The sequence below is a fragment of the Dendropsophus ebraccatus genome, chromosome 8, assembly GCF_027789765.1.
Source record: "Dendropsophus ebraccatus isolate aDenEbr1 chromosome 8, aDenEbr1.pat, whole genome shotgun sequence".
Classification (NCBI taxonomy): Eukaryota; Metazoa; Chordata; class Amphibia; order Anura; family Hylidae; genus Dendropsophus; species Dendropsophus ebraccatus.
Window position 1 is genome coordinate 99,692,394 of NC_091461.1, and position 27,761 is coordinate 99,720,154.

Here is a 27,761-nt window from a genome sequence, read left to right on the forward strand (position 1 = left end):
AGCAGTTATATGGTGTGCTGTGAGTGGGTGAGAAGAGAGTGCAAGAGAAAGAGAAGGATAGAGATAGGAAGAAAAGAGAAAGAACTCCAATTGGTGCACAGGTCCTAAAACAATAACCCTTTAGTTACATCCAGCCGTACAATACCTAGGTACATAATACACATAACAGCGACATCTAATGAGAAAACTTGGGTGCTACTTCATTACCACTTCTACTTTAGAGTACAGACTTTTGCGAAGGGTGTAAAGACTAGGAACACCCGTGGTGGGATACCACATATGTCTCATAGTTTACACATTCAGGTTTTTAATTGCAATTACAGGGAAACTAATAGCAGTTTAGAAGACTCTAACCTGAGATTATGTTCCCCAGGGCCGTTATTTTGTTACCTTCAGTAAATCGTAACTTATTCAATAGTCAAATTAGGCAGTTTGTTGCACTGGGGGTTGGGGCTAACTCCCTAGGCGCTCCTCATAGATATTGCGGCAGTGCTCTGCAGTAACATCTTGAATATATAAGAGAAGGGGCAGGCTGGGAGGGCAGATAGGTAGTCCACCACTTTACCGAAAACAGTGCTGAGAATGAAGGTAAAAATTTATTGCTTTTTGATGTCAGTTTCCCTTTAATAAAAAAAAAACAAAGACAGGAATGAATATGAAAACAAGAGAAATCTTGGTCATTCGCAGGCCTGTCTATGGGACTTGTAGGTTTGCCACAGCTGGAGGAGCAAATGTTCCCTATCTCTGCCCTAGGGCCTAAAACCTACCAGGTAATGTTTCTACGTTTTCTTTGCCATTTTTGTGACAAAGCTCTAAAGTGCATCATGCCAGGCATACAGAATGTGCAGGGAGCGAAACGGCACCTGGTGAGCCGGAGGGTTGTTTGTTTTTTGTCAATATTTTCATGTAACTAGGGTGGGCCCATAAAATCAACTTCCCAGATGGGAACTAAAACTTTTAATAATAATAAATTAAAAGTTACATTTCAAGTTGTCACTAGTTGCCGCTGTTCTGCTCTGCCTGTTGTCAGTTCATCTTCATTGATGACATCATTAGAACTTGGATGAAATACAGGAAGTGCAGCCAAGATTCTGAGAACATTGAAAACATTACATTTCAACTCTTCATGCATTTACCCCTCACGGCAATAACTATTTTTACCATTAAAAGGAGAGGTCCGGCCATTTTGAAAATCTGACAGGGACAGAGAGGAGTTTAATAATAGGTACAAACTTACCACTCTCTGTGCGGTGAGGGGCAGGACCAGGACGTCATCACAACTCAGGGAAAAATTACTTCCAGTGGGAGTCCTGAGGCCAGTTCCGCCACTCATCACAAGTATGGGGACAGGTAAGTGCGTAGTCATTATCAAATTCCCCCATGCTGGCCTCCGGATTTTCAAAATGGCCGGACTTCTTTAAATATGCAATTTTGGTGAAATAGTGCCATTTTTGCAATACATTTTACCCCCAAAAAAGTGTGAAATTCCTTTACATATTTAAGTAGGCAAATTATTTTGTTGGCCAACATCGTTGGCGGCCATCATTTCTGCTCAGTGTTAGGCCACATTCACACGTTCAGTAGTTTTTCAGTACCGTATATCCACAATCCACCAAAAAATATGTCTGTAGTTGTGTTAGTACTACAGCATGAAGATTTAAACTTATTCAGAGCTCTCTGTATCATAATGAATGATGATGCTGGGAACCCCTAAGCCTGTTCCATTGTACATTGTCCGTATTTTGGACTGTGCACAGAACGTGAAAATATCCTGTGGGTAAATCATCACTATATTTGTCAGGATTGTTACCCTGTCTGAACACTGGCTTGTCTTTGTTTGTTCAGTCCCACCCGCTTAGCTTGCTCTGGCAATCTTGGAGGTAACACTGCTGCCTAATTTGTTTGCATGACAGTTTTCCTTGCCAGTCAGACTGTACATCTCTAATGTGTTTTTTGGGAGATCAGAGGCAGGTCCAATCAGCTCGTGGACCGGACCTGTGTTCTCTTATATAGTGTTTGTCAGAGCCCCCATTGCCAGTTATTGAGCCAGTCTACTAGTCTCTTACCTGCTCTCTATATCTCGCTACTACCTTGTTTTTCAGACCTTGGTTTGTTACTTTGACCTTCTCTGTTTGCTGCCCGCCCTGACCTCCTTGCTATTTTCACTATGTGGCTCATGTTTTTGTACATGTTTTGCGCAGTCCCCCAGAATTCCTTTGTTCTCCGACTCCCAGTTAGGAGAATGAACATCGGGGAACTGCCCTGGGCCAGGTGAGTATATGTAAGGACGGGGCGGGGGTTACTCATGTGGCTGGAGGTTTAATGCTGCCTCCGGCAACAAAAAAATACTGGCAGGACGGGAAGCCAATGGCACCGCAGCATTTAACTGTGAGCCTAATGCATGGGCCTGATACCAATGGCATGGTCTGCCTTTATGGTAGGTATGCTAATGGCTGTTTCATTTGAAACCAATAAAGTCCAATTAAAGAATTAAAGGGAAAGGGTTAGGAGCATCTACCTGCTGATGTGTTCCAATAGTGCACAAGAGTGCTGAGGATGAAGGTAAGTGTCTTCGTTTTGGAGAACCTTGTAGTTTATTACATATGTAAATTAGGTTTTTGGTACATTGTGGGCAGGACTATCACCCTCAGAGCACCAATCTGTCCCACCCAGCCTGCCCTCCTAATGAATATTTTTTCTATCGCTCATCACTGTGTTGTACTAACCTTCATCCTCAGCACCCTGTGTGCTATAGGGACATAACAGCAAATCAGAGACTTTAAACTTACTGATAGTGTCCCTTTAAAGGAGAAGTCCAGTAAAAATCTTTATAATAGTATTGTATTGCCCCCCAAAAGTTATACAAATATACACTAATATACACTTATTACAGGAAATGCTTTTAGGCTGGGTTCACGCTACGTATATTTCAGTCAGTATTGTGGTCCTCATATTGCAACCAAAACCAGGAGTGGATTGAAAACACAGAAAGGCTCTGTTCACACAGTGTTGAAATTGAGTGGATGGCCGCCATACAACAGTAAATAACGGCCATCATTTCAATACAACAGCCGTTGTTTTAAAATAACAGCAAATATTTGCCATTAAATGGCGGCCATCCACTCAATTTCAACACTGTGTGAACAGATCCTTTCTGTGTTTTTAATCCACTTCTGGTTTTGGTTGCAATATGAGGACCACAATACTGACTGAAATATACGTAGTGTGAAGCCAGCCTTAAAGTGTTTTTCCCGGCACTTACTACTGCATCAAGGCTTCACTTCTTGGATAACATGGTGATGTCACTTCCTGGATAACATGGTGATGTCATTTCCTGGATTAAAATGTGATGTCACGACCCAACTCCCAGAGCTGTGCGGGCTGTGGCTGCTGGAGAGGATGATGGCAGGGGGATGCTCAGTGTCCCTCCAGTGCCCTGTGTCCCTCAGTGTCCCCCTGCCATCATCCTCTCCTGCAGCCACAGCCCGCACAGCTCTGGGAGTTGGGTCGTGACATCACCATGTTATCCAGGAAGTGAAGCCTTGATGCAGTAGTAAGTGCAGGGAAAAAAGCACTGTATGTGCATTTTCCATAATAAGTGTATGTTGGTGATTTGTATAACTTTTGGGGGGCAATACAATACTTTAATAAAAAAAATTGTCAGACTTCTCCTTTAATGATCTGCATCACCTCAGCCCATTGTAATGATTCTAGAGGTTAGTGACAATAGGTTTGCACAGCGGGTTTCTCATGTTTTACATATTTTAGGGTTCCCTCTGTTGAGAATGGTCTCTACAATACTATCACCCACTTATAATAAGAATTGAATATGTCACTTACTTTTTTTTTTGTCTTCTTCCTCCTCCTCCTCTATCCTTTTTTCTCTATCACTTCCTTCTCATCCTGCTCCATTGTCTTCTCTGTTATCACCTCTTCCACTTTCTCCTCTTCCTTTTTATCTTCCCCCTCCTTCTCCTCTTCTAAGTAGTATTCTTCTTCCTGCAAACATAATTAAATTAGATGAAAATTGGTATCCTTCTCCATCCCTCTATCAGTAATATGGCAGGATTGGTCTGGACCACCACAGCACCAGGGGATCCTGTATTTAACCAAGGCTCTGGCACAGTAATGGGCCACAAAGGTTCAGCAAAGGCAGTTCTATGGGGACTATCACTTAAGGGACTCCTTAAAAGAGAGTAGTAGATGCTTGCAGTGTCGGACTGGGGTACCTTGGCCCACCAGGGAAATTGATTCTTGGGGCCCACCCAATATATAAAGACATAATCAGCGCCAAACCTTTCACGTTAGTACAGCGACTTTGCATAGAGCTGTGTATGTGAGCAGCAATACTAGTGCAGTGCCAGTCACTTATACAGTTGTTACTGATTTATGCAGTTGTGGTAAAACTGCACCATTTATGTAGAAACGTTAATGAAATTCCAACAATATTGCTGTAAAAACACATAAAAAATGTCATGTGTGAACACAGCCTCAGAAGATGAAGGAAAAAATGACCATCTAGTCTGCTCCTCTATTACAATCTCCAGCAGAGGAGACCCATGACTGTTTATTCTAGCCTCACCAAAGGCATATCAGTGGTCAGCGTGTAAACCTGGCTTTAAAATGTAATCTGCCATTTTATACATCTACTAGTAGAAGAGAGAGAACACCATGCGGCGCACATAGCTTATTACTGCAGAACAAATGTGTGTAAGTGGCTAAACTTGCTGCTCACCTTGGGCGGTCATGCTACAAGCCCAATACCGCCAGTCACTTTAGCGGTGGTTTGTACACCTTGATGCCGCTTGCAGCCCTTTCAACAGAACCAGGAGACTTGGTACAATAATTCAGCAGCGAAGACAGCAGCAAAGTAGTCAAAAATCTTGTGACTTTATTCACTCCCTCTTGTGCAATGTTTTGCCTTACTCAGAGCTAAAACGAAACATCGCGCTAGAGGGTGTGAATAAAATCACAAGAATTTTTACTACTTTAGTGCTGATACTACTGCTGCTCCGGAGGGGTGCAGTCTGGTGAGGGGGGCATAATCCTCCCTATCACTGATACTACTGCTCCGGAGGGGGTGCAGTCTGGTGAGGGGGTATTATCCTACCTATCACTGATACTACTGCTCCGGAGGGGGTGCAGTCTGGTAAGGGGGTATTATCCTACCTATCACTGATACTACTACTGCTGCTCCGGAGGGGGTGCAGTCTGGTGAGGGGGTATTATCCTACCTATCACTGATACTGCTGCTGCTCCGGAGGAGGTGCAGTCTGGTGAGGGGGTATTATCCTACCTATCACTGATACTGCTGCTGCTCCGGAGGAGGTGCAGTCTGGTGAGGGGGTATTATCCTACCTATCACTGATACTACTGCTCCGGAGGGGGTGTAGTCTGGTGAGGGGGTATTATCCTACCTGTCACTGATACTGATGCTGCTCCGGAGGGGGTGCAGTCAGATGAGGGGGGGCATTATCCTACCTATCACTGATACTACTGCTGCTCCGGAGGGGGTGCAGTCAGATGAGGGGGGGCATAATCCTACCTATCACTAATACTGCTGCTGCTCCAGAGGGGGTGCAGTCAGATGAGGGGGGCATTATCCTACCTATCACTAATACTGCTGCTGCTCCGGAGGGGGTGCAGTCTGGTGAGGGGGGGCATTATCCTACCTATCACTGATACTACTGCTGCTCCGGAGGGGGTGCAGGCAGATGAGGGGGGCATAATCCTAACTATCACTAATACTGCTGCTGCTCCAGAGGGGGTGCAGTCAGATGAGGGGGGCATTATCCTAACTATCACTAATACTGCTGCTGCTCCGGAGGGGTGCAGTCTGGTGAGGGGGGGCATTATCCTACCTATCACTGATACTGCTGCTCCGGAGGGAGTGCAGTCAGATGAGGGGGGGGGCATAATCCTACCTATCACTAATACTGCTGCTCCGGAGGGGGTGCAGTCAGATGAGGGGGGCATAATCCTACCTGTCACTGATACTGATGCTGCTCCGGAGGGGGTGCAGTCAGATGAGGGGGGGCATTATCCTACCTATCACTGATACTACTGCTGCTCCGGAGGGGGTGCAGTCAGATGAGGGGGGGCATAATCCTACCTATCACTAATACTGCTGCTGCTCCAGAGGGGGTGCAGTCAGATGAGGGGGGCATTATCCTACCTATCACTAATACTGCTGCTGCTCCGGAGGAGGTGCAGTCTGGTGAGGGGGGGCATTATCCTACCTATCACTGATACTACTGCTGCTCCGGAGGGGGTGCAGGCAGATGAGGGGGGGCATAATCCTAACTATCACTAATACTGCTGCTGCTCCGGAGGGGTGCAGTCTTGTGAGGGGGGGCATTATCCTACCTATCACTGATACTGCTGCTCCGGAGGGAGTGCAGTCAGATGAGGGGGGGCATAATCCTACCTATCACTAATACTGCTGCTCCGGAGGGGGTGCAGTCTGGTGAGGGGGGCATTATCCTACCTATCACTAATACTGCTGCTGCTCCGGAGGGGGTGCAGTCTGGTGTGGGGGGCATTATCCCACTTGTGTCTGTGTCTGCTGCTTATATCTTTATTTTTGAGTCGGTACAATAGTTGAGAAGAAGTTTGCACTCTGGAGGTCCCAGTTGTGCAGGAGATCCGTGAGGCTTGGGCGCTGATCGGCTGAGTCAGGATTCTCACATCACAGATGATAGGAGTTGTAGTAGACGTAGGAGTAAGACAAATCAATGGATAATGTGTTTCTAAGGGAATCCTCAATAGATCTGATGATCTCATTTGATGAAACACGTCATCCATTGACTAAAGTCTTACTGTTATATCAACTACAACACCTATCATCTTTGATGTGAGAATCCTCAGCTGATCAGCGCCCAAGCCTCACGGATCTCCTGCACAGCTGGACCTCCAAAGTGTGAACTTCTCATCACATACATACAGTATACATATATACACAAATAGACATACTGCAGACACACATACTGTATACATATATACACAAATAAACATACTGCAGACATACACACTGTATACATATATACACAAATAAACATACTGCAGACATACACACTGTATACATATATACACAAATAGACATACTGCAGCCATACACACTGTATACATATATACACAAATAGACATACTGCAGCCATACACACTGTATACATATATACACAAATAGACATACTGCAGACACACATACTGTATACATATATACACAAATAAACATACTGCAGACATACACACTGTATACATATATACACAAATAAACATACTGCAGACATACACACTGTATACATATATACACAAATAGACATACTGCAGACATACACAAACATGCAGACACAACACACCTTACATATATACATCTAATCATACTAACACACACGCAGACTCACCAACATAGATACACAGATACAAAAGCATGCAGATTACACATAATATATACACTATATACATGATAGAAAACACACACACACACACACATATATCACTCACATGCATAAACACATGACACATGTACAGACACACACACTGATGACAGATAGACAAGTATATACACACACACTCACATGTTCAGCAGGGCAGGAGGCTTCAGTCTTCTTGTCTCCATCTTCTCTTTTCCCAGCCAGGTCCAGCAGCCTGCAGCCTCTCCCCCTTGTCCTGTGCACCGACTGCACACATAGCAACAGGAGAGTCACGTGATTGCAGAGGGGAGGGGGGACAGAAGGGCCCTGCTGCTGCTGCTGCTCTCGGCATCTTGTGACAGGCAGGAAGAGGGCAGCGCTGAGGCCTGGAGCTGATGTAAGGGAGTCAGGTGAGCAGGGGGAGGGGAGGGCCAATGATTGCAGAAAAAACGGGCCCTGATACCGTGCTTAACTCACCCAGCAGGGGGCCCCTTGAGCTCCCGATACTAGGCAGCTTCCAAACGGGAGGCCCCTCTCTGGCTTAGGGGAAGGGCCCTGCAAGAGGGAGGAGGGGGTGGGGCCCCCCGGGGGATCCCCCTGCTCCCCGGTGGCCCAGTCCGACCCTGGATGCTTGGAACAAACTTCAAGCAGATGTGGTAGGTAAATTTACAATAACTGAATGTAAACCTGCCTGGGATAAACATCTATCTATCCTAAGATAAAAGAAAAATAAATACTAAAAGGGCAGACTAGATGGACCAAGTCGCCTTTTTCTGCAGACAATCTTCTATGTTAAAAGCATCTCTAGTTCACCTCAAATTTCCAAATAGTGAGGCACCACTGGAGGCTTGTTGGGACACATTGTTCCCTCAGCAGTAAGACCACAATAAAGAAGTTTAACCAGCATTGCAGTGACCAACAACCACTATTATCTGGGAGACTACAGAAGTAACCTAAAACTTGAGCAATTTTTCTTTTGCTACACCAGGTCTTGTAACCACAGGATTGCATTATTGCCTCCTAGTGGTTGTTTGGAGTTAGTACACCCTGACATAATCACACCACCGCCATCTTGTGGTTGTTTGGAATTACTGCACACTGTCATAACCATACCCCTGCTATCTTGTGGTTCTGTGGAATTACTACATTCTGAAAAAATATCTGTGGATATTTGGAATTACTAACCCCTGAACTAGCATAATACTTTTGAGCACCCCCTTTGTAAATATGGCTAAGATCCACCAAGCTTAGTGCCCACGTAACTATAAAACAATACCTACTAGCTACACTCTTCTTCCATCTTCATCCACCTAAAGTACTGGTGACAAACAACCAGTCCAAGACGCTCAGCTTTGTAGGTAGGACACTACAAGCCAGCTCCACCGAGAGCAGAAACCTGGGACTTGTACTACCCCAGTAGGACGGGTCACTCGACACTGTGGGGCAAAAGGCGGTTAGTTGAGATAACTGAGACTCATTCATACGTGAGTACGAATGTTCTTCAACACTCTAGAGACACTTCACCACATGCCGGCAGAGTACATAAGACAGTAGGCAAGGGACCTCCTATCCAGTCCCTGACACCTGTTACGTTACTGCTTCTTATATCAACTCACCTATCTACCTGTTGGAGTATTATTGCTATTTTTGTACTAAGTACCTGAGCACTGTTTGTAACTGTTTTGCGCTAAGAAACCTTTTTCAAGTAAAGTCTGGAAGTTGTTTAAAGTGGGATCTCTACCGCCGCACTTGCACCTACACCTTGCACCTCACCTTTGTCGTAACCAAGGTTCAATTGCTGTGTTTCTGGGGGTTACTACTCCTGGCCACAGTGACAAGAAGCCTCCAAAACACCAGAACCCACCAGCAGGCCCAACATCAGTTCCAGCAACCCAGGACAGGGCACAAGGTCTACCAACATTGCAAATTTCGACAATACATGCTATGCATTAAGGCTGATAAAATGACGTATTTTCTGGCAAAGAAAAAATTACCGTTTGTAATATTTCTTCACCCCTTGCACTAATGGACCCAGTTCAAGCTTTTCCATTAAAGCACAAGTTCTTAGAAAAACGCTGTTGCAAATGTTGTAAAAGTTGTAAAATGTATTGCATCCTATAGGAAAATACTGCAGCTTCCATTGTTTTATATACAGAATATGGGGCTATACAATAGGAAATTTATCTCTTGGCGAATTGTCAGCAATAATCATCACATACCTTTTCTGTCAATAATTTCTGATCTATTTTCATGAAGATGGCCTAGAATAAAACAGAGAAAAATCAGTTTCTCCTTTGTTGCCATAGCTTAGCTTTATTAAAAATACTTCTTAGGGCAGAGAAATGAGGCTCTTACTCCGTCCTCTGAATTGTCCTTGCCGTCTTCATCCTGGAAAAAAAAAAAAATTATAGGGAAGCTCTGTCTACATGTTTTTCTTTCAAATCAACTTCAATTTAGAAATTTACTATTATTTGAAAGAGATGAGCGAATCGATCATCTAAACGAAGCGAAACACTTCCGCTATTTGTTCTGCTCCCTGCAGATCCACCCCGGGTGCCAGGGAAAAGCTGGATCCAATCCTGGGAAACTAGGGGGGTTTCCCAGGATTGGATCCAGCTTTTCCCGGCATCCTGGGAGGAGTTGCAGAGAGCCGAGCAGTGCTGAAAGTCGGAGCCTTGATGAGCGGAGCACAGGTCAAAGGAAGCACTTTGCTTTGTTTAGATGAGCGACTCACTCATTCCTAGAATACACCACTACCTGCAGGACACACACCAGCTGATAAGTACTGTAAGACTACAGATTTTTAAATAAAAATATATATTACAAATGTATTTATTATTCTGAAACCATCAGATTTAAAAGAAAAAAAAATCACCAGAATACCCCTATTTTCTAAAGGTTGACAAGTATTGTATATTCAAACCGCATGCATAATGTCGGCTGATCGTTGTCTTTCAGTTTCTTTCAACTTGTTGATAAGGAAAGCAATATAGAGGAAGGGCTCATGCGTAAAAGTAATCAATGAATAACTCACCCGGTGAATGTGGATGACATAAATCACCCACACCAAAGAGCCACATTCGCACATCAAAGAGGTAAAGACAATCTGATGATCCCTTATCCAGGTGGATATCTTCTGATAAGAAAAGTTTGCCAGACTATGCTCGGGTTTACGTGTTGTGACCGATATAATGACCATGCAAATGAAAAGAAAAAAAGAGAGGTGCAGCGCCCAAGGGATCTCACAAAACAACAATGGATCCAGATAAACATGAGTAATATATAACTTACTACGATGTGGGCGATAAGGTCTTATAGAGAGCTCTGTGAGTTATATAACTTTGTAATGTGCTTCAATTACTGGGAAAAAGTTTTTCATGGCACTTGTCCTTTAAGCACCGAACCACTCTTTTTTTCTTTTCATTTTCAACATGTTGAAAGATGATCTAGCGATCACCTGGGACCCCCCTCCCCCCGCAGCTCACTATAGCCCATCCTGCACTTACCCGCTCTCTGTCGGTGCCTGTAATAGCACCGGCAGCGAGCGGAGAACGAGGAGCAAAGGAGTGCTGACATGACAGGTCGGCACTGGCATGCACCTCTGAATCGCCCTGTGTAATAGGGGCTTAACTCTTCACCTCTCTTCTTCTACCTCAAGTTGCTCTTGGATTGATCGATTGTTTGATATAATTTTTGCACAAAATACCCATTTTGCACTATAGAGTTAACATCTATTGCACTATTTTACTACCCTTTCAAGTAAAGTGGAATTTGCTTATTTAAGTGGGACACATCTTTACCAGCCTTATTTAAGTGGACTCATCTTTACCAGCCTTATGTGTGTACTGCAGACTGCGGTATGTCATCAGAAGTGGAAAAATCAGGACCAGAGTTGGGATCTGACAGCAAAAGCAACAAAGGAGTAAGGCCCCCTTCACACGTCCGGAAAATCTGCCCGGATTTCTTAGCATGAAATCCGGACGGATTTCCGGACCCATAGGCATACATTAGTCACGGACACCCTTCCGGATTTTTCCGGAAGGGTGTCCGTTCTGGAAAATAGGACCGGATTTTTTAGATCCAGTCCTATTTTCGTCCGGAAATCTGGCAAGGACACTCCTATAGAACTCTATGGGAGCGCCGGAGCCACAGACGCTTTCCTGATGCACATCAGGAAAGCGTCCGGGGTTCCGGATAGTCTGCGCACCCCCCACCACCACTCGTACCCCTCTCCCTGGACTCACCAGTCACCTTCTGCTGGGTCTGTTCTGGAAGGCCCATGCCACCTCCTGCCGCTGCCCCCAGTGTACCCTGGGCCTCAGTGGACCCCCGCTCTGCACCGCCCCCCACCTGCTGCCCGACACAATCCACCCCACCCCCGGACCGGACCACCTGACCCTCGTTCAGCCACCATCAACCCCAATCCCCCCCCCCCCCCCGACCTGCCCAACAGCACCCAATCTCCCCCCTCCCGAAATGCACATCTTACTGCCCCCCCCCCCCCCCGAGTGGCCGGACCCCCGTTCAGCAGCCAGACAGCACCCCACCGCACTCCCAAGGACCGGACCGCACCTCCTGCTGCCCGACAACCCCCCCCCCACACACGGACCTAAGCTGCAACGCCCCCCCCCCCGACCCTGAGTGCCTGCTACCCCACAGAAGAGAACAAGAGCAGGATCGAGGACAGGTGAGATTACACACAACTACAACCCCCACCATGCCCTGCTTACAGTCCATGATGGGAGTTATAGTTTTGCAACCTGTGGCCACCCTGGCTGCAGAACTACAACTCCCATCATGTCGCACTGGCAGTCCATGATGGGAGTTGTAGTTTTTCAACCTGTGGCCACCCTGGTTGCAGAACTACAACTCTCATCATGCCCGGACTGCCAAAGCTTTAGCATTATGGGAGTTGTAGTTTTGTAACAGCTGGAGAGCCAAGGTTTCCTACCACTGGACTAGAGGATGACACATGGTATGAGGGGGAAATGGTGACACATTACATGATGGGGAGACTGTGGCACAGTGCACCAGGTGGAGAAGTGGCACGGTACACAATGGGCTGACAGTGGCAGGGTAGACAAGGGGGACGCAGTGGCAGGGTACACGAGGGGGGCCCAGTGGCAGGGTACACGAGGGGCGATGTGGGTACCTGTAATGTATGTTGGCATACTAGACCATATTGAGAACACCTTTTTTTCCCCCTCATCAGGAAATCCTAAAGGCTTTTCCTGATGGTTTACTGAAGGTAAAAACGGATTACTGTCAGGAAATCCTGATAACTCTCCTGATGGCTTTTGAGGCCTCCTGATCAGGATTTCCTGACAGGAAAAACTGACACTGACGTGTGAATGGGGCCTAAGGGAGGTAAGTATGCCGGCTTTTATTATATTAGTGCACAGGGAGGCACATAGTAAAAAAATTACAGTTGCTCATAACGGCCCTTTAATATGTTTATTAGCCATATGTCTTACATAGTATGCGACAATCCTCATTCCTTCTTCTCTGCTCTGTCCACACATAAGTAAAGGTCACAGATGAAATTAAAGAAGAAATAAGTTATAGCCTATTCAATCTAGTATAATGATTCAGAACATGGAAATGAAAACAATAACATTATCATCTGTCATGAAAAATTACTAAAGTTACTGAATAATGAGTAATATGAGTATAAGACATGAGCACATGTAGTAGCTGCCTTCTCCTAGAATCATGTAGTGTTCTGTGCTTTTCTTTTCAGTACAGAAACCTGATGATTTAAAAGGGGTTATCCGGTTATGTAAAATATATGTTGAATATTTTCCCCTCCTGGAGACTAGTAATTCATTTCATACATGTCATTACCTTTTCTGTCTCCTTCCCTCAGTTTTGAGCAAGCTGCTTTCTGCTAAAGACACAAAACACTGTGTCTGATCTGTTGAGTCCATATCTGCTCTCAATCCCCTCCTCCCTGCCAGGCTTCATTTGCAACATTGTAGCTTCTTTGTAATGCTGGGAGGTTTAATCTGAGGTCAAGTTGCTGATGAACACGCTGTGATTAACCCTAATGGCATTACTACAGTGTCCATATTAGGACATAGTCAGAAGTCAGAGTGAAGAATAATTTTTACACTTGAGTATTGATAACTGAATTCTGATACTGACTTCTGACAACTGACTACTGACTTTGACTACTGACTTTGACTTCTGACTATGTCCTAATAGTGACACTGTACCTTACAAAGTTTTTACAAAGTTGCAGATAGGGACTTGTTTACTTTAGCCATCTCGGAAGGTAGGGGGAAAAGGGGGTTGAGAGCAGAGACAGACTCAGCAGCTTCGACACAGTTTTTGGGTCTTTAACAGAAAGCAGTAGGCTCAAAACTGAGGGAAGGAGACAGAAAAGGTAATGACATGTATAAAATGAATTGTTAGTCTCCAGGAAGGGAGATGATTCAATATATATTTCCCTTAGCCAGATAACCTTTTTAAGTCAGTAAGATGGAGTAACTCACAAACAGTGGAGTATTAAGTGATGATCGGGTAGGGGTTAAATTCTGTTTACTAGAATAGGTTGTGCTGAGAAAAAGAAATCAGCACATATGTTAAATTCCAGATTCAATGATGGAGACAATGGTGCAGGCAGTCACCTATACCATCTGTATGTATAGACATTGGTATATACTACATATATACACATGGACATTAGATTGCTGAAACATCCCATCAAAACAGCTGGAATCTGCCATAAAATCTATTGTCTAGAGCCAACTTTAAATGTTTCATGGTATTCCACTTAAATAATTATCTGTGATACCACCTACTTCTTCCTGGAAGGTAAGAATCATATCTATGGCCTCCGTCATGGTGTAAATCTAAAAGATAATAGATGTGGATGTGGATGTGGAGGAAAAAAAAAGTTTTTAAATCAACTGGTGTCAGAAAGTTATACAGATTTGTAAATTACTTCTATTTAAAAAAGTCTTTCAGTACTTATCAGCTGCTGTATGTCCTGCAGGAAGTAGTGTATTCTTTCCAGTCTGACAGAGTGTTCTCTGTCACCACCTCTGTTTATGTCAGGAACCGTCTAGAGCAGTAGCAAATCCCCATAGAAAACTTCTCCTGAATTGGACAGAGTTCCTGTCACAGTCAGATGTGGCAGCAGAGAGCATTGTGTAGGTCTAGAAAGAATACACCACTTCCTGCAGGGAATATAGCAGCTGATAACTTGATAACTGGAATCAAATGTCTATATTCCAATCTATAGAAAAAAGAAAAAATTGGCAGCACATCTATGACTCTGTTCACACTGCAGGTTGCACGCTGCTTGTGGCTTAAGTACAGACAAAAAAACAGAAGGTGCAACAGCAACCGACAGGTGCAAGGGCCAACCGTATATACTCCTCCCAGCGTACACAAGGTAAACACCTGCTCTGTAGATATTAAAAAGTGAGGATCTTAGCAAACTATTTGATCAAACAGAGTGTACCATGTCGCTACTTTAAGGCGTCCTCGAGAAATGGTCCCTACTCTAGCATGTTGTACCTTCTGTTTTTTTTTTTTGTATATTCCAATCTATAAGAGACATATACTCTGTTTCTAAGATGGGGGATAGGTGAATGATTCCGACTGTGCAGGCCACCTGCGATCTCAATGACAAGGATATATTTCTATATTGGATCTATTTTGGCACAGATATAAAGTGTAACTCAAACTTATTCTTTACGACTGCTATTATTTTGTGGAATGAGTGGCCGTCCATTTTTGGTTGAATATGACTGATTGCTTTTTATTCTGATTTTTTGGGGGCTGTATAAGCAAGAAAACAGCAGTTATGGTGAATGGCGTCATATATGACACCAATGACAAAATTGGATTTAAGAAAAATCATTTTATAGAGTAGAGCCCTTCCCAAAAAAAAGCCTTTTGTCTTTTTTTATTATAAAAAATTCTCTTTCCTAGATTTAGTTGGGACTTGAACAAAGGTTCCTCTAATCTGATCTTTTTCTTTTCATCCCATGATAACATTTTATGAACACTGGTGGCCTTAGGGCCCTATTCCACAGTAACGATAATCGGCCGGATCGGGCCCATTTGGTCTGATTCGGCCGATTATCGTTCGGTGAAATAGAGAGAACGATCAGCCGAACGATCAGCAATACATTACCTGTCCAGGCTTCTTCTCCGCGCTGTCTTCATCCCCGGGTCCCATGCGCTCTATCTTCAGAATGGCCTGACAGCTGACCGGCCATTCTGAAGATAGAGCACGCGGGACCCAGGGATGAAGACAGCGCGGAGAAGAAGCCTGGACAGGTAATGTATGATGCTACAAGGGCTGCAAGGACATCGGTAACAATGTCCTTGCAGCTCTCGCTCAACGATCATCGGGCCGTGGAATAGGCCCAGTAAACGAGCGGCGATCTAGCAGATCGCCGCTCGTTTACATCGTTGATCGGGTCCTCCTCGGCCCGTGGAATAGGACCCTTACAGTGGGATTCCACACAATTTGTGAAAATTTTAGGTGCCATAGTCTCTAGTAGGCTCTGTGGAAAGCAGCATTGATGAGAGGTTTCTCTGATCCTAGCCATTAAAGCAAGAAATTTGCAGTCATTAGTCGGCATGGGACGTCCTTTGAATCCTAAGGACCCTTAGGGACCACCAGCTGATTGTCCATATAGACAGCTGTGACTGGTAATGCAGCTCAGTCCCATTTAAGTAAATGTGCAGTGTCCCGGGAACCCATATGACACTGCTGTTCTGTGTGTATGCAGGTCAGCATAGAAGGTATATGTATTATTGGGTATTCTGTGGATGGTAACTGTATTACTGCATTTGCTTCACAAGGTGTCGCTCTGTATTTTTCGATTATTGTAAAGCACATTACTCCTGTACAGCAGGCCAGGCCGCGAACAGGTCACGTGGGTGCCAGTGGCATCCAAGTGAAGCCTTAACAGCACAATGAAGCTGCGCCGCGGTACACCAATCAACAATGGTAAGTAGATGTAAGATGCTGCCGGGGGAGTTAAAAAAACAAACCTGGACTGCTTCTCTACTGGTGTATGTAATATTCTGCATGTATCTGCCCCCAGCAGAGAATTGGCTTGCCGTCCAAGGAAAAGGTCACCTCGCAAAAGTTACTTCTTTCTTTCTATCAGAGTCCAGACTCACTGTCTCCCAATGGTTTCAACCAGTAGCTAGCTTCCCCAAGAGCCTATAAGTAAAGCTGGAGTAGGCCTAGACTACTATGATGACTATGTGCTCAAACTAGCTGAGGTGCCAGAGTCAGTCAGTGTATCTTTTAAGTGATCCAGTAATCCTGACTACTAGTCATGTCAGATGTGACCACTGTTGAAAGGGAACTGTACAACCTATCTGTGCTGAGGAGGTATCTTGTTTTCTTCTGAATCCTGCAACTTCCCTAGCAACTTGGAGAAGAAGCAACTAAAGCTGATGTAGCTCACTGCAACTCTCCAAGGTGAGCTAGCCATCAAAATAATCCTTAAAGGGGTTGTTGTAGTATCAAAAAAAAAATCTAAATATCCCTGCCAAGTTTTGCTGCTATATGATCTTTTTTTGTGGCTGCTGTGGAGCTGTTTCCTACCATACATGTTCTCTTTATTTCCTGTTTCATATTGTGTTTGCCTGTGAGGTCTAAAACTACTGAGGCAAGCATTCCATGTGTGCTAAGCCAGCCCCTCAGCCACACCCACTGCTGCTAAGCCAGCCCTCTCAGTAACACCCACTGCTGCTAAGCCAGCCCCCTCGGTAATGCCCACTGCTGCTAAGCCAGCCCTCTCAGTAACACCCACTGCTGCTAAGCCAGCCCCCTCGGTAATGCCCACTGCTGCTAAGCCAGCCCCCTCAGTAACACCCACTGCTGCTAAGCCAGCCCCCTCAGTAACACCCACTGCTGCTAAGCCAGCCCTCTCAGTAACACCCACTGCTGCTATGCCAGCCCCCACAGTGACGCCCACTGCTGCTAAGCCAGTCCCCTCAGTAACACCCACTGGTGCTAAGCCAGCCCCCTAAGTAACACCCACTGGTGCTAAGCCAGCCCCCTCAGTAACACCCACTGGTGCTAAGCCAGCCCCCTCAGCCACACCCACTGCTGCTAAGCCAGCCCTCTCAGTAACGCCCACTGGTGCTAAGCCAGCCCCCCTAAGTAACACCCACTGGTGCTAAGCCAGCCCCCTCAGTAACACCCACTGCTGCTAAGCCAGCCCCCTCAGTAACGTCCACTGCTGCTAAGCCAGCCGCCTGAGTAACACCTACTGGTCCTAAGCCAGCCCCCACAGTAACACCCACTGGTGCTAAGCCAGCCCCCTAAGTAACACCCACTGGTGCTAAGCCAGCCCCCTCAGTAACACCCACTGCTGCTAAGCCAGCCCCCTCAGTAACACCCACTGCTGCTAAGCCAGCCCCCTTAGTAACACCCACTGCTGCTAAGCCAGCCCCCTCAGTAACGTCCACTGCTGCTAAGCTAGCCCCTTCAGTAACGTCCACTGCTGCTAAGCCAGCCCCCTCAGTAACACCCACTGCTGCTAAGCCAGCCCCCTTAGTAATGCCCTTTGCTGCTAAGCCAGCCCCCTAAGTAACACCCACTGCTGCTAAGCCAGCCCCCTCAGTAATGTCCACTGCTGCTAAGCCAGCCCCTTCAGTAATGTCCACTGCTGCTAAGCCAGCCCCCTCAGTAATGTCCACTGCTGCTAAGCCAGCCCCCTTAGTAATGTCCACTGCTGCTAAGCCAGCCCCCTCAGTAACACCCACTGCTGCTAAGCCAGCCCACTTCCCACCTTAATGAGGCCAATAAGATCAGCCCAGGATATCACATGACACAACCCAACAGACACCCCACAGCCCCTACGGCCTCAGCCTGCAGAGGGAATGTAACCATAACACAGTGACTTATCAGCACCTGGGAAAGCTGGGTGCTTGTCTGTGTGAATCAAACAGAGGGGCATACATGTATATGTTATTCCTGCACAGCAGTGGCGTCGCTAGGCTTAATCATTCGGGGCCCAAGCCCCGAATGATTTCAGCCGAGCCCCGAAACTTTTTTTTTGATCCCGTCAGCGCTAAAATAACAGCAGCCGGGGCCTGTAATAGATCACTATCAGAGGCCCCAGGCTGCTGTTACTTCAGCGCTGGCGGGCCGCGGGAGCGGGATCGGCCGGCACCACTTCCGGATGCCTCGTGACGTCACCCAGCTCTTCAATGGATGGAGGGCCGCAGTGGACACTGCAAGCTGCGGCCCGCCTCTGTCCTGCGCTCCAGGGACGCCGGCTGTAGCGGCGCCAAGCTTCTCCCCCGCCGCGCTCCTCCACCTCAGCTGCAGCACGGGGGTGAGTATTGCAACCCCGGGGCCTTATCAGGTAGTGCTCTGTGTGTGTGTGTGTGTGTGTGTGTGTGTGTATGGGGGGGGGGTCAGGTGGGGGTAGTGTGTGTGTGTATGGGGGGCTCGGATGGGGGTAATAGTGTGTGTGTATGGGGGGCTCGGATGGGGGTAGTAGTGTGTGTGTATGGGGGGCTCAGATGGGGGTAGTAGTATGTGTATGGGGGGCTCGGATGGGGGTAGTAGTGTGTGTATGGGGGGCTCGGATAGGGGTAGTAGTGTGTATGGGGGGCTCAGATGGGGGTAGTAGTGTGTGTGTATGGGGGGCTCAGATGGGGGTAGTAGTGTGTGTGTATGGGGGGCTCAGATGGGGGTAGTAGTGTGTGTGTATGGGGGGCTCAGATGGGCGTAGTAGGGTGTGTATGGGGGGCTCGGATGAGGGTAGTAGTGTGTGTGTATGGGGGGCTCAGATGGGGGTAGTAGTGTGTGTGTATGGGGGGCTCAGATGGGGGTAGTAGTATGTGTATGGGGGGCTCGGATGGGGGTAGTAGTGTGTGTGTGTGGGGGGCTCGGATGGGGGTAGTAGTGTGTGTATGGGGGGTCAGATGGGGGTAGTAGTGTGTGTGTATGGGGGGTCAGATGGGGTAGTAGTGTGTGTATGGGGGGCTCGGATGGGGGTAGTAGTGTGTGTATGGGGGGCTCGGATGGGGGTAGTAGTGTGTGTGTATGGGGGGCTCAGATGGGGGTAGTAGTATGTGTATGGGGGGCTCGGATGGGGGTAGTAGTGTGTGTATGGGGGGCTCGGATAGGGGTAGTAGTGTGTGGATGGGGGGCTCGGATGGGGGTAGTAGTGTGTATGGGGGGCTCAGATGGGGGTAGTAGTGTGTGTGTATGGGGGGCTCAGATGGGCGTAGTAGGGTGTGTATGGGGGGCTCGGATGAGGGTAGTAGTGTGTGTATGGGGGGCTCAGATGGGGGTAGTAGTGTGTGTGTATGGGGGGCTCAGATGGGCGTAGTAGGGTGTGTATGGGGGGTCAAATGGGGGTAGTAGTGTGTGTATGGGGGGCTCGGATGAGGGTAGTAGTGTGTGTATGGGGGGTCAGATGGGGGTAGTAGTGTGTGTATGGGGGGGTCAGATGGGGGTAGTAGTGTGTGTATGGGGGGGTCAGATGGGGGTAGTAGTGTGTGTATGGGGGGGTCAGATGGGGGTAGTAGTGTGTGTATGGGGGGTCAGATGGGGGTAGTAGTGTGTGTATGGGGGGATCAGATGGGGTAGTAGTGTGTGTATAGGGGGCTCGGATGGGGGTAGTAGTGTGTGTATGGGGGGGTCAGGTGGGGGTAGTGTGTGTAGGGGGGGTCAGGTGGGATAGTGTGTGTAGGGGGCAGGTTTATTGTAGGCAGAGGGGGGACTTTTACTATGGCGGGTACAGTAGGTGCTATATTACTATATAGGGGGCACAGCAGTGGGCCCATTTTTACTATGGGGGACACAGCAGGGGGCATTATTACTATATTTGGGTGCACAGCATGGACATTATTACTATATGGAGGCACAGCTGGAGACATTGCTACTATATGAGGGGCACAGCAGGAGGCATTATTACTATATGAGGGGCACAGCAGGAGGCATTACTACTTTATTGGGGCACATCAGGAGGCATTATTACTATATTGAGGCACAGCAGGCGACATTATTACTATATGAAGGGCACAGCAGGAGATATTACTATATGGAGGGCACAGCAGGCAACATTATTAATATATGGGAGCATAGCAGGGGACATTATTACTATATGTAGGCACAGTAGGGGCATTTAACAATGTAGGATGGCACAGCAGGGAGCATTTTTACTATATTTGGGTGCACAGCAGAGGATATTCTATACGGGAATAATGCACAGCAGGGGGTATTCTATATGGAAATGCTGCACAGCAGGGGGGGGTATTCTGTATGGAAATGCTGCACAGCAGGGGGGCTATTCTATATAGGGAGGATGCTGAGCAGGGGGCTATACTATTTGGAGGCACAGTTGAGGCCTATAATGTATGCAGACACAGAGGGAAGGGGGGGCTACAACTATGTGGGGGTAGAGAGGCCTATACAGATAGGGCATATAGGGCACAGAGGAGACCTAATTACTGTGTGTGCTGGAGCAAGGAGCCTAAAATGTTTTTCCTGGCAGATTATGGAGAGAAGGGGGTTATGGCTCCGGCTGAATGGAAAGAGAAAAGTGAGCGAATCTGATCAGAGAAGACGTCAACTGTGAGTCACAATTTCAAATACTAGCCTATGTGATCATCTGTTTAAAAGAAAGTTACACACACACACACACACACACACACACACATATATACATAAATATATATATATATATATATATATATATATATATATAGTGTATGTGTAACGTCACGTCACTGCAGAAGTCAACTCAGGGGGCCCGTGCCCCGGATGTTTTAAGACCCTAGCAACGCCCCTGCAGTCAGTTATAGACAGATATATGTGAGGTAACTCCACTGGCCCATAGAAAAGTAGAAGACCTGCCTGTGTGAGGAAACAGCAGTATATGGTAGCTGGGAAGGTGCACAGCCATTACTGAGGTCATATATGAGAGATTCCCTTAGTACAACATGAGCATGTGATTAATAGCCCAACCTGCCTGGTTATTGGCCAGCAAGAACATGTGACTAACAGGCCAATCAGAAATGACAGGACAACTGATGCAAATTAGCCATGAGGAAGGGGGAGGGTTTACAAGCCAGGACAGAGAATCCCCAGCTCAGAGCAGTCACTGCAGGCTGACAGGCTGGCACAAAATGGCGGCACACTGACAGGCTGACACAATATGGCGGCACACTGACAGGCTGACACAAAATGGCGGCAGCTAGAGATAAGAGGGGGTCAACCGTAATAGAAAAAACAGAAACTACAGAACTTCCTGGGCAGCAGCTGAGAGCAGAAAAGTGTCTGAAAACAGCAGAACAGATTAAGCATCCCTATGTGAGTAATGTGTATGCTGGGGAAAGGACAGGAAATGTGGGTAAATATTTTTTTTAGTGGAGTACCCCTTTAAACTTTTTCGTTTTTTCCTCCTCCCCTTCTAAGAGCTCCAGCACATTCACTTTTCTACCTTCAGGGCCTTGTAAGTGCTTGTTTGTTACAGGAATAGTTGTACTGTGTAATGGCGTCTTTCATTCTACCATAACATGTATGATGGAACCCACAAATTATTATTTATGAAGATATAAACTGGTGGAATTGGAAAAAAGAATGCAATATGGTAAATTTTGTGGGGTTCCTGTGTCTATGTAATGCACTATATGGTAAAAGCGACATGATACCATTACTCTATAGGTCAGTCCGAACACAACCATATGCAGGTTTACACAGATTCTCTAATGTTATATATTTTTTATTATGTGGTGTCATTTTTTCCGCCATGATCTCTAGTTTTTATTAATACCATATTTGTGAAGATACGTGAAGGACCTTTTGATCACTTTTTATTAATTTTTTATATATATAATGTAACAAAAAATCGGTAATCCTGGCACTTTTTTCCCTCTTTTTGTTTACGCCGTTCGCGATGACGCTTGTTATATTTTAACCCCTAGGCGACCTAGGACGTACCGGTACGTCCTGGAAGTCTGTCCCCAGACGACCAAGGATGTACCGGTACGTCCTGAGCTATGAAGCGCGCTACGGAGGGAAGCGCGCTTCATAGCAGCCGGCACCTCACCGTAAATGACACGCTGCAGCGATCGCGCTGCAGCGTGACATTAACTCCTTAAATGCCGCGGCCGTATTGTTTAAGTGTAAGTGACAGGGGGAGTCCCCTGTCACTCACCGATCGGGACCCCCGCAGTGTGACTGCGGGGGTCCCGATCGTTAAAACGGACCGCCGGAGGTCTCTCACCTGCCTCTGTGGTCCGATTGGCGCTCTCGTCACTGAGCCTGCACAGGCAGGCTCAATGAGCAGAGCGCCAATAACACTGATCAATGATATGCCTATGGCATAGCAATGATCAGTGTAAAAATCAAAGTTATGTATGTACAAGTCCCCTAAAGTCCCCCAAATTAAAAAGTTAAAAATCACTAACACACTACCCCTAAACCCCTCCCCCAATAAAAGTTTAAATCACCCCCTTTCCCATTATATATATAAAACATATAAAAATAAACATATAATATACCGTAGCGTGCGTAATTGTCCGATCTATTAAAATATAACAAGCGTCATTGCGAACGGTGAACGGCATACACGAACTGAGGGAAAAAAGTGCGCGGATTACCGATTTTATGTTACATTATATATAAAAAAAAAATTAATAAAAAGTGATCAAAGCGTCCGATCTTTACAAGTATAGTACTAATAAAAACTAGAGATCATGGCGGAAAAAATGACACCCCATACAGCCCCGTAGGTGAAAAAATAAAACTGTTATAAACATCACAATAGGCCCATTTTATTAATATTTATTTGCCAAAAAAAAAGGATTTCATTAAAAAAAAAATATATAACATTAGAGAATCTGTGTAAACCTGCATATGGTTGTGTTCGGACTGACCTATAGAATAATGGTATCATGTCACTTTTACCATATAGTGCATAACGTAGACACAGGAACCCCCCAAGCGTTACCATATTGCATTCTTTTTTATGATTTCACATATTTATATTTTCATAAATAATATATTTGGGATTCCGTCATACATGTTATGGTAAAATGAAAGACGCCATTACAAAGTACAACTATTCCTGTAACAAACAAGCCATTAAATGGCCTTGTAGATAGAAAACTGAAAGTGCTAGAGCTCTTAGAAGGGGAGGAGGGAAAAACGAAAGCGCAAAGATCGAAATTTGCGCGGTCCACTGGGTCATTTTGTGCCTGGTCCTCGAAGGATTAATAGAATGAACAATTATGCACGCTACGGTATATGTTTATTTATTTTTATAATGTTTAATTTTTATAATGGGAAAGGGGGGTGATTTTAACTTTTATTGGGGGAGGGGCTTTGGGGTACTTATAAAGACATTTTTTTTTTTTTACACATTTTAAGTCCCCCTGGGGGACTTTCACATACACTTATTGTATTACACACACTGATCATTGCTATGCCATAGGCATAGTATTGATCAGTGTGATAGGCGCTCCGCTGATTAAGCCTGCCTGTGGCAGACTTAATCAATAGAGCGCCATCGGAACGCACGGAGGCAGGTGAGAGACCTCCGGCGGTCCGTTAAAACAGTCGGGACCCCCTGCAGTCACACTGCGGGGGTCCTGATCGGTAAGTGACAGGGGACTCTCTACAGTAGTGTGATACTACATGTCCTGTCCAGGGGGCTCTCTACAGTAGTGTGATACTACATGTCCTGTACTGCTGTGTGTCTAGTATCTCCTCTCTACAGTACAGTGTGATACTACTTGTCCTGTACTCATGTGTGTCTAGTATCTCCTCTACAGTGCAGTGTGATACTACATGTCCTATACTGCTGTGTGTGTCTAGTATCTCCTCTCTACAGTATAGTGTGATACTACATGTCTTGTACTGCTGTGTGTCCAGTATCTCCTCTCTACAGTACAGTGTGATACTACATTTCCTGTACAGCTGTGTGTCTAGTATCTCCTCTCTACAGTACAGTGTGATACTACATGTCCTGTACTGCTGTGTGTATCTAGTATCTCCTCTCTACAGTACAGTGTGATACTACATGTCCTCTACTGCTGTGCGTGTCTAGTATCTCCTCTCTACAGTACAGTGTGATACTACATGTCCTGTACTGCTGTGTGTATCTAGTATCTACTCTCTACTGTACAGTGTGATAAATTTACGGTTTTGTCTACATGCAATGGCCGTATACTTATAAGATACTCATATTAATAATTCTAGGTCCATTGCAATCGGCCGTTATACCGCCACTACAGCAAACACAGATTATACCAAAAAAAGAGAACAAATGCTGAAATTTCGTAGCAAATACCATATATATCTTTATTGAATATACATAAAAACCACTAACATAAAAAGGAGAGACAGACCAAACATTAAAAAGAACAGTGACTATCCTGGAGGTGTTTCTAAAGTAACCGGATCATATATGCTGGAATCTCTGACCGACAACAAATGTCACAGAACAGGGGGATGTATTCACATATTAGGACACTATAGTAAATGTGATAAATAATAAAGTGCAAGTGCATTCAATTCATGGACTCAGCCCACAGATAATTCATAAATCTCTGATCCACCCTTCATCAAATATTATTTCCCCATCAAATCAAGGGATCCAGACAGTAAAATACCTTTTACAATAATGTGCAATGTATATCCTCCAGGACGCCACCACCCCGACGCGCGTTTCGTTCAGCATTTGTTCTCTTTTTTTGGTATGTACAGTGTGATACTACATGTCCTGTACTGCTGTGTGTCTAGTATCTCCTATCTACAGTATAGTGTGATACTACATGTCCTGTACTGCTGTGTGTCTAGTATCTCCTCTCTACAGTATAGTGTGATACTACATGTCCTGTACTGCTGTGTGTCTAGTATCTCCTCTACAGTACAGTGTGATACTACATGTCCTGTACTGCTCTGTGTCTAGTATCTCCTCTCTACAGTACAGTGTGATACTACATGTCCTGTACTGCTCTGTGTCTAGTATCTCCTCTCTACAGTATAGTGTGATACTACATGTCCTGTACTGCTGTGTGTCTAGTATCTCCTCTCTACAGTATAGTGTGATACTACATGTCCTGTACTGCTGTGTGTCTAGTATCTCTTCTCTACAGTACAGTGTGATACTACATGTCCTGTACTGCTGTGTGTCTAGTATCTCCTCTCTACAGTACAGTGTGATACTACACGTCCTGTACTGCTCTGTGTCTAGTATCTCCTCTCTACAGTACAGTGTGATACTACATGTCCTGTACTCAGTGGCGGTCTTTGGCACCAAGCACCCCAAGCGATCGCTTGGGGCCCCCAACATCTAGGGGGGCCCCCACGCCCCGCTTTTGTGCTCAAGACCGCTGGACAGGGCCGCTGCCCCGCTCGCTGCTGCCATCTGAATTGTAACTATGAGCACTCGTAATGAGCGCTCATAGTTACATGCAGCAGCACTGACAGGGCGGGAGACATTGGCTCCCTTCCTGTCAGTCACTCTTGTGGCCGCAGGAAGGGTTTTCCCTGTGGTCACAAGTGGCAGCTTTGTCCTTGTGGTGCTGGCGCTCCAGTGACATCACTGGAGCATCAGCGCCAGGACAAGGGGAGTGCGGCCTCTTGAGATCGCAGGGAAAACCCTTCCTGCGGCCACAAGAGTGAAGAGAAGAGGAGACGCCCGGACCCAGGTGAGTATAAGTGTTTGTTTTATTGTGTTATATACTATATGGGAGGGGGAGCACACAGGGGTCTGTTTAACTGGGGGAGCGCACATCGGGGGTCTATATAAATGGGGGGAGCACACAGGGGGGCTATATAACAGGGGGAACACACAGGGGGGCTATAGACTACTGGGGCTTCACAGAGGGGTCTATATACAACTTGGAGAGCACACAGGAGGTCTATATCCAAGTGGGGGAGCACACAGGGGGGCTATATACTACTGGGGGAGCACACAAGGGGTCTATATAATACTGGTGGGGCACACAGGGGGTCTATATACTACTGGGGGAACAACACAGGGGCTTTATATACTACAGGAGGAGCACACAGGGGTCTATATCCAAGTGGGGAAGCACACAGGAGGTCTATATCCAAGTGGGGGAGCACACAGGGGTGCTAAATACCCCTGAGGGAGCACACAGGGGGCCTATATACTAGTGGGGGAGCACACAGGGGGTATATACAACTGGGGGCAGCACACAGGGGTCTATATACTACTGGGGGAAGCAAACAAGGGGTATATACTACTGGGGGCAGGACACAAGGGGTATATACTATTGGAGCAGCACACAAGGAGTATATATTACTGGCGGTAGCGCACAAGGGGTATATACTACTGGGGACAACACACAGCGGTCTATTGTTTTGGAACACGTGTCGAGGGGGGGCCCCAGACATAACTCCGCTTGGGGCCCCAGAAATGCCAAGACCGCCCCTGCCTGTACTGCTCTGTGTCTAGTATCTCCTCTCTACAGTATAGTGTGATACTACATGTCCTGTACTGCTGTGTGTCTAGTATCTCCTCTCTACAGTATAGTGTGATACTACATGTCCTGTACTGCTGTGTGTCTAGTATCTCCTCTCTACAGTACAGTGTGATACTACATGTTCTGTACTGCTACAGTGCTATTTTTCTGGGTCCCTTTCTGAACTGTACAGAATTCAGAAAAAACTCAGGCCCTCTACAGAGAAAGTAAATTACAGCCTCCAGTAGCTCTTTCTGACGCTGAATGTAAGGACTTGCTTTACCCATATTAGTTATCTGCTGATTTTTCTTTAAATAATTTTTTTTCTCATTATGTGGTGATATTATGGGGGCCTCTGGACCAATTTCCAGTTTCCCATAGAGTTTTGGTCTCAAGGTACAAATTTTCCAACATACAATGGTCGTCCTGGAACCAATTATTATTGTAACTTGAGGGACCACTGTATAGGAAGAATGAAAGTCGTCACAAACATGGAATTTACCTCTTCATCTGTAAAGTCCGGTGAAGGCATCCTCGGCAAGACCCGTCTCTCCATCTCTGAACAAGCAGAGGGATAAATAGTAGGGTTTCCTGACTTATTCTCTATACTCTATAACACAGGTGTCAAACTCAGCCTCTCCAGCTTTTATAAAACTACAATTCCCATCATGCCTGGACAGCCAAAGCCAAAGCTTTGGCTGCCCAGGCATGATGGGAATTGTAGTTTTGCAACAGCTGGTGGGCCTGAGTTTGACACTCCTGCTCTATAACCTTCTAAGTTCCTGATATGTACGGTTATTCTTCATACACTGCGTTTTTGCAATCCGTTTTTGCAAAAAAAAAACTGATGAATAAAACAGATTGTAAAATGCACTATGAACCCAGCCTTACAAGAAATATTCTTTAGTATTT

General features: G+C 46.0%; 1 protein-coding gene across 5 annotated transcripts; it reads right to left on the minus strand.

Annotated features, from left to right (window-relative positions):
- Positions 1-986: 986 nt before the first annotated feature.
- LOC138798775 (chromo domain-containing protein cec-1-like) lies at positions 987-27,403 on the minus strand. Of its 5 annotated transcripts, none has more exons than XR_011364155.1 (7): positions 27,352-27,403; positions 14,216-14,266; positions 12,887-12,922; positions 9,768-9,800; positions 9,632-9,673; positions 3,812-3,999; positions 987-1,091 (listed from the first exon to the last, which is right to left on the minus strand). XR_011364155.1 is itself a non-coding variant. In XM_069979366.1 (7 exons), the coding sequence occupies exons 1-6, from the start codon at positions 27,379-27,381 to the stop codon at positions 3,871-3,873; spliced, it is 321 nt and encodes a 106-aa protein (XP_069835467.1). In that variant the 5' UTR covers positions 27,382-27,403; the 3' UTR covers positions 987-1,091; positions 3,841-3,870. The 5 variants fall into 5 exon arrangements, 2 of the variants coding, with proteins under 2 accessions (XP_069835467.1, XP_069835466.1); XM_069979366.1 differs by having other exon boundaries at positions 3,841-3,999; XR_011364157.1 differs by lacking the exon at positions 14,216-14,266.
- Positions 27,404-27,761: the final 358 nt, after the last annotated feature.

Bases quoted from the DNA above. Each gene is read 5' to 3' on its own strand.
- LOC138798775 (XM_069979366.1), bottom strand. From the start codon at position 27,381: ATGCCTTCACCGGACTTTACAGATGAAGAG. The intron at 12,923-14,215 runs GTAGGTGGTATC...ATGTGTGGACAG, and splicing joins TTCTTACCTTCCAGGAAGAA to AGCAGAGAAGAAGGAATGAG. The intron at 9,674-9,767 runs GTAAGAGCCTCA...GTTTTATTCTAG, and splicing joins AGGACAATTCAGAGGACGGA to GCCATCTTCATGAAAATAGA.